We start from the raw sequence: 8,164 nt of genomic DNA on the forward strand, positions 1-8,164 counted from the left end.
ATCATATTACAATGGAGGTATTGACTCATCTCATGTGACTTACCCCCATTCATTCTCAATTACACCCCACCGAAACTCACTGCATGCTTTAGGAGTTCTGTCAAAACTCAGTGGGCTCAATAGGCTTAAAGGTTGTATCAGCGATTTCTAGCCTAAAACATAAAGTGTCAATTTCAGCTGACCTTTCATCACGATCCGCTCGCTGCTTGACCCATAAATTGTCTGTGAAAAAACCGCGTCTCTCTGGTCAGCCTAGGGTCCGAGATATGCCAAAAAAACAATCGGCACTACCAACCTTTCCACAGATAAACAAACAGTGTTCCAACCAATCAGCGTCAGGGGTTTGGTGTTGTGGACTTCCTACTGGTGCAGGGATGTGAGGGAGGCGGAGCGAAAGTCCACAACACCAAACCCCTGACACTGATTGGTTGGAACACTGTTTGTTTATCTGTGGAAAGGTTGGTAGTGCCGATTGTTTTTATGGCATATCTCGGACCCTAGGCTGACCAGAGAGACGCGGTTTTTTTCACAGACAATTTATGGGGCAGGCAGCGAGTGGATCGTGATGAAAGGTCAGCTGAATTTGACACTTTATGTTTCAGGCTAGAAATCGCTGATACAACCTTTAATGTTATATTTTGTAATATTGACAATGTTTTATTTTTGTACTACAAATTCATTTCTCATCCAATATTTAAGGAGGCACTGCCTCCCTTGCCTCCTCGGAGAAAATGGAGCTGATATGCATATAAGATCATACATATAAAAATTGCTTTTATTAACCATTCATCATTTTGTCAGATGCTTATGAATGCGAATGCATAATCATTTACAAAACTTATGATTTTTAAAGTGCTCTGTGCACATACAATTTGAATTCCAAACAACAAGTTTAGAGATCTTGCAAAGTTTTATGCATGAGGCCTCAGGACTCCTGCAAAAGGGACTAACCTTGTCCTTGTCCATCCAATGGATGACAAAGACCTTATTGTTACAGCTTTTCTCGAATAATTGAATTTTTAAATGCCATGCAACTGCATAAAATATCATTTTATCAAAAAAGCTAATTTGCCTTTTAAGGTCAGCACAAAGTACAAGGTGGCACAATAAGACGTGATGTACTGCTGTAACTCAGTACTTCACTAGGCAAACAGATCCATCATAGCTCGATAAAATGCACTCCATTAAAGGTCTGAGTAAAGCTGCTTTTTATCCAGATGTCACCGCTGAAGCCGTGACGGCTGAAAGAAAGACAAGTGGCATAATTTACAGGCCATTTATGTTTGACATTGCTGTAATTCTTACAGATCACTGAAAGATTTTGTTCATGACATGGGAAGTGTCATATCCATGTCTTTAGAAAACTCCTGAGGAAACACATAATGGAAATTAAATTAAGATGTTAAAGTCAAAGAGTGTTCATTTACCAGCTTTCAAACAAATGAAGTCTTGGCCTTGACATGTTCTTTTTTAACGAGCTGATTTCAGTTTCAACATGTCACAATGGTGACACACAACAGGCACAATGCAGGGTGTAATTATTGCAATGTGACATAACACAAAGGTATTAGTTCATTTTGAGTTTTAAAGTGATTTAGCTGTAGGGGTGACAATGGTCCCAATGAAGCTTTGTACATAATAGAGACGTTTGTAATGCATATGAGCTGTGCATAATCCTAAAAGACTTCATTGGTATTGTACCTGTTTATCAGATACTTGAGATTTGTTAATGTAATGGTATCAGTCGATATTTTAAATAAGTTTGCATTAATTATGCATGCTCGTTTTTGTATTTAGATTACATTTGCTGTCAGATATTGTAAAAATGATCTTTTGAAATACTATTTCAACCTCAAAATTTTTTATATATTTAAATATATGAAATTTGTTCCTATAGCATTTTTGCCTTTTTTAAATTTAATATTTAAAAACACAAATAGGTCAGTAATTTAATAAAACCGTTAAATCTAGATCTTTAGCAGATCTTAAATTACCCATTCCATTTTATCTGAGGAATCATTTGTAAAAATCCAATTTTCATATTTTCTAATGCCGTCATTTTTCTAAAATTATTAAAACCAACTATTTTTGTTGTTGTTTTCAGCATTATATTTTACATTTATTAAACCAAAAATTGTGCATTGGTGCATCCCTACTTCATATAATCTCTATTTCTTTAGGCTTATTTCAATTGTAAAGTACACCTTTAAAAACTCATTCATCACTCATTATTTTCACTTCAGCAACAGAGTATGTTCCAGAATGCTCATACATCTCTCCAGCCTAATAATGAAACTATCCACTTCTTTTTCTCACAGTTTAAAATGCTGTGAGTAATGTGTGGGCCTGCTGAACATCAAGCTCAAAGACCTGAATAATTCCAAGGTCATTTCAGCACTAACTACTACATGTTCTCACACAAGACTAGACCACTGAGGTACAGAGGGAGGAGGAGGAGAAGGCCAAAGACAGAAAGACAACAAAACAGAGCAAGAAAGGAGACTGAAAGAAGAAAACAGACATAAAATAATGGCCTTGTTCATTTAAAGGTTCGTATTATTATTATGTCCATTTAATATGAGAACCAAATGCTCCCTAGCTTAGTCTGAGTGCTTTAGATTTAATGATAAGAGGCAATTTGCCATGTTTGTCCCCACACCTGATCAAGCCCTGCATGGACTTCTTTCATAATGCACACATTTCAGCTGCGTTTTCAACTGACAAACCAAGGTAAATTCAGGTAAATCAAACACCATTCTTTTTAAATGTCAAAAGAGCCTTGATTTACCTGACTTCACCCTGTGTAGTGAACCATTAAACATCCAGACAGAAAGCTGTGCATGTTAGGACTTCCACCTCTCTATGAGGTAAACAACAGAGACATACAAACAGAAAAAGTTAATGTGCTTTCTACAATTATGAAATGAAACAATGAAAAATTAGAACTACAAAAAACATCATAAATAGTATGCATAGTCTTTCTTTTAGTTAAGTAGAGCATTTCTCACAATGAGTTCAAATTCTGCAAAACATAGACATGCTTGTTTGACCATCTGAATGAAATGCTTCAAACTATGAGTGAATGAAAACGTACCAGTGCAGAACCAGTGTATGAGTGTGTGTATGTGTGTGTAAAAGAGAGAGGGAGAGAGAGAGAGATGGGAAAAGACTGAGATTTTGGGCATTCAAACTCCAGCATATAGCCTAATAAAGGCCTATTTTCCACAAATTGGTTCTTTTAAACAATTTGTTTCAAAACGATTCAGTTTTTTTATTTTTTTTATTTTTTTTTTTACAGAATTATAGTCAAACCAAAAAATATTTGGACACCAGATATAATGTATGATATGTTTTTACTAGCTGGTGCAGGAGTTAATTTATGTAAATGAGGATATCAAAATAAAGTAAACTGTGACATACTATACCCAAATATTCTTCCTACAGTGGACTATCAGTATGATTTGGTCACTTTGTCCTGACTATGTTTTGCTTAAGTGTTTTTCTTCTGTAATTGCTAGTGCGACCTTTTTACACCACAGACTAAACTAAATTAAGCATTGCTTAGTAATTGGTCAACAAAGTATTGATAGTTGTGTAAATATTGTCAAACTAACAGTTGTCTGAATAATTTTTGGTTGATTGTAATCCAATAACTAACTTTCTATCATAGTTAGGCTATCTGACATTATCAAGACTAATTTACTGTGACAAAGTTTAACTCTTGAATTCCTGTCATATTTTATTGCCATATTCTAAACTGTGTAGATAATGTAAGAAATGTTGAAGGTGTCTGAATAAATTGTGGTTTGACTGCCCTGCTGAAGAAAACTGCTAAAACCAGCCTAGGCTGGTTGGCTGGTCTTAGCTGGTTTAAGCTGGAAGTAGCTGGTTTAAGATGGTTTCCCAGCCTGACCAGCCTGGCCAGGCTGGGAAAGTGGCCAAAACCCCTCTGAAACCAGCCTACTGACCAGCTATGACCAGATGAAACCAGCCAACTAGCCTAGGCTGGTTTTAGCTGTTTTTTTTTTCAGCAGGGTGTATGTCCGCACGTTGTAATAAATCCATATAGCCTACAACAAAATTCCATTCAAAACTACAAGACATGTCAAACCAAACAATTATGAAAATGTGTATTTACGCAAGGAATAAGTTTAAATTCCTATTATAACCTCAAAATTTGTGTTTAAAGTTTACTTTAAAGTTTAAAGTTTTCAAAATGATCCACCAAAATGTGCCGCTACTAAATAACTCCCCAGATGAAAACATAATGTAAGCAACACTTCCCAGTCCAGTGAGGTTCACAACTTCCTACATTACTAGTATAAAAAGAAAACTTTTACGTTATAATTAAAATTATATCGGTTTCGTGGCTGTGTTTAAGCAAAGTGTGTTCAAAAAGGTCAATCCTTATCTGTTTTTGCACCGTCTATTTTAGGCTTTATGATCTGGAAATGATTACGCTTTTAGAAAAAGATTCTCAGTGCAATGAGTTAATTTCAGGTTGTTGATTCAGTCCGGTTTAATGAACGAATTCCATAGTGATTCATTAAAAAGATTCGACTCGAGAACAACTCGTTCTTGAATCGGACATCGCTAATCCCCAGCTGCAGCACAAAATGTGTCAGTCAATGGCCGCGATGTCGCGCTCCTTGTGGTGAGGATCCTGTTCGTGTCGCACGTTCACAATAGCTTACCACACACTGACAGATAAGGTTCAGGCAGGATCCGGAATTAACAGCTATTAGATTTAAATTATTAATTTCTCTTAGAGGAGTTAGACAGGGAAATCTCATACTGCAAGTGTCACATTAATATAAGGTTCACATGAAAAAAAAAACGCTAGAATTCATCTCTTTAACTTACCTCTGAGCAGCATTACAATGAAATGCAGAGTATGGAGACGCAACATGTTTGTTCTCGCCTTGTGAGAAACTTCCATCTTCTTGGATGGCACGGAAGGGCAGTGAAAGTGAAAAGGGATCCCTTTGCGCGCCGAGAGATGATCACAAAATTGCGCGATTAAGTTCCAGCATCGCTCTCGGAGGATATCCAGAAGCATTCATCATAATGTTCTTCACTTCACACCGGGATCGGTTTACTTTACTTCAGGTCAAAAAGACTTAAGAGTCCGAGCATCCCGTAACGCATTAGATAGGATTTATAGGCTCTGTCAGGATCCCGAAGGATGCCACTGTGTCTCCTCGTTACGCGACAGATCCTTCACAAATATTGTGCTTTTCTCACATCCGAAGTATGTTCCCATGCGTCGCTGTATCCTGCTGCTCAGTCTGTGGTATTTTGGTTTTAGGTAGCAGCGAGTGAATTTAATTTCCCTTCCTTTGCTACTTTTGTCTTTCTAGTAAAGTCTGGCGGGTTGGGTGGCGAAGCTGTGGGATTTTTCCCCCTGATGCGTGATGCGTGATGCGCAAGGCAGGATCTGTGTTTCCTCCGCATCCACTCTCACATCCTCTAATGCAGAATTATCCTGCACATCCTAAAAGTTGCTCAAGCGCACGATTGCACCATTTGCGCTTTCCATATCCTCGGTGTCGCTCATAATAACCCGCAGAGATGAAGAATAACACTTCCTCAGGAAAAATAAAGACGACAAGCTTCTTCTGATGTTCACGAACACATAAAAGAAAACAAATACCGTCAGCGAATGTGCGCTTAAAAATAAGTGCATGTGGGTTTGAAGGGGTTTTTCTGCGCCAACCTCTCCTCTCCACTCCAGCGCAGACACTGGCAAGTCCAAACTGAGGTGCAGGGTTAAAGCATCACCTGAGGCGCCAACATTCACATCAAGGGCTCCCTGCAGACCTCTGTGCAAATAACTTTACCTGAACATCACAGTAGCTATCAGAACACATTTCAGATTCTTAATCGACTGCAAAACGTTTGCGTTTACTAAAGCGGTGGACAAAATTTGCCCTTAGAAATAAAAAGTTCAAGACACGAATGAAAAAAAAAGTTCTTGGTAGTTTACAACCGTCTTTTTTTCCCAAATATGTAAGTAAGGAACATTAATGTGCCATGGCAGAAGTTAATGTGCACGGTTTTGATGATAATTACAAGTGGTAATAAATATGGTCATTTTTAATCTAATTTCAATCACTGCAAAGCAACAGCGACCCCTTGTGTGCACAATGTGCATATGCTTATGTGGGTGAGGTTTTACTTCTATTTAGGAGAGCGTTTGTCCAATGAAAAATAGTCAAATCCGAAATGACCTGAATGTGGAGACCAGCCAACAGCCTGTGAGGAAAATGGCTTAATAAACCTAATAGATGTCTTAATGAATACCTAAAGGTGGGTATCAATGCAAAGGTTAGATTCGGAAATTACAGAGGCTAAACTATCATTCATTCCGTATAAAAACAATGGAAGTCGATTGGAAAGTCCACACCATTGTGGAAAAACAAAAGTGTGTGTGTGTGTGTGTGTGTGTGTGTGTGTGTGTGTGTGTGTGTGTGTGTGTGTGTGTGTGTGTGTGTGTGTGTGTGTGTGTGTGTGTGTGTGAAACTGGTCAAATGAAAAGGCAGACAAAGTTGTAAATAAGTACTAGTTTTAAAAACTCTTGATTCAATGTATTGCTTGTTTTATGTTATTAGTTTTAACATTTTAAAACTAATTTTTAGTTGTTGTTTTTTCAGTGTACAGAAGGAGACAGACAAAATTGTGACAGATGATCTAAACAGATGTCTAATTCTGAAAGTAATTTTGCATTTTGGAAGTCATTGCGTTGTGTGCTTCTGTCATGCCAACTAAAATTTACAAGGATTGATCAGTTCATATGCAATGCATATGCGGCTTAGGCTTGGTAGGCCGTTGCAGAATGCTTTTGTACTTAGTTTGCATTTCACGACAGGTTTTATCAGATTCATTGGGTTTGTTATAAAAAGCATCCATCAGGGCTGTCAGATAAAACTGTCGAATACTGAGTTAATGTTCACGCATCAATCAATCAACTCCTCCGCACTGCAGCTTCAGTACAATGCGGTTAACAAAATTATAGGACATTACACCAAATCCCTCTTTTTCCACATCTTTAAATCATATAGTATCTAGTAAATAGATGCTTCCGCAATAACACGTGTAACTGTTCGGTTTCCAGACACTGATCACAAGAGGCAATACTACACATCAGAAATAGGCATACTTAAAGAGATGATTGCCTCTGAAAGGAAGAGAAAAAGAAACAATTGCATCTTCAACAAGCTACTCAACAGATTCTTGTATCTGACACTCCTTTAGCTGCCACTTCGCCATTTGTCATAAACCTTCTTGCAGCACAGAAAAAAAAACAGACCTGACAAGATACCCCACTTTCCTGCCATCATAGCATCATCACGTCCTTTGAGAACCCTTGAACGCTAGCTAAACGTGGGCTCACACACATTGAGATCAGAATGCATCTATATGCATGTCTATCTTATGCTTAATTAAGTTAGCGAGCATCGCGCTTGAATCCTAATGAGGACGCTCTCTCACATTACCGAATGATAGAAAAGAAAGCTGGCAGTCGGCCCGATTAGAAAAGAGAGAGGAGGGGGAAAAAATGATTGAATACAAAATGCAATTATAATCAGCTGCTTCATCTACAATCAGCCTTTCATGTAAGTCTTTTGCGCCTCCATTTGTTGATGAGGGCCTTTGATGTCTCGCGACTCGCAAAACAGATGAGAGGCGGGAAAAGGGGATTGAGGATCAACAGGTTGGGTTAAATGAACAGCGGTGTTATTTACTAAATAGCGTGCTGCAGGATCCCCGGAACAGAAACGTTTTATGTTAAAGTTGCCTTGACTTCATTACAGCTGAAATGAACAGACTTCTGAACGGTGACGGCACTGAAAGCTGTTTTAAGCTGGTCTTGGCTGGTTCATGCTACTCTACCAGTCTGGCCAAGATGGTTTTATCTGGGTTAAGCCTGGGGTAAAGCCTGTCTAGCCTCACCAGATCTGAACTATTGGTAATGACAGAACTTGCTACCATAGTTGTTTTTGGGAAATGCACCACAGGCTGGGACACCAGTTAAGACCATCAAGCAAGCTTTTGTCACTATACTGTAAAGTTGTTTTGTGGGGCTTTTGGTATTGGTACATAAAACTTTTTCCAATTAAAGAAATAAAATGCAGAAAATGTAACTTTTACTGCAAGTGTCAAT

At 38.1% G+C, this 8,164-nt stretch overlaps 1 protein-coding gene across 1 annotated transcript in view; it reads right to left on the reverse strand.

Moving 5' to 3' along the window:
- The window catches only part of LOC141287167 (transmembrane protein 132C), a 350,138-nt gene extending 344,944 nt beyond the window's left edge, over positions 1-5,194 (reverse strand). The window contains exon 1 of the mRNA XM_073819302.1: positions 4,864-5,194. Coding sequence (XP_073675403.1) covers positions 4,864-5,059 — 196 coding nt within the window. The 5' untranslated portion in view covers positions 5,060-5,194. The remainder of the gene's footprint in view (positions 1-4,863) is intronic.
- Between the last annotated feature and the right edge of the window lie 2,970 nt (positions 5,195-8,164).

This window comes from Garra rufa, chromosome 15 (genome assembly GCF_049309525.1).
Source record: "Garra rufa chromosome 15, GarRuf1.0, whole genome shotgun sequence".
In the NCBI taxonomy this organism is placed as follows: Eukaryota; Metazoa; Chordata; class Actinopteri; order Cypriniformes; family Cyprinidae; genus Garra; species Garra rufa.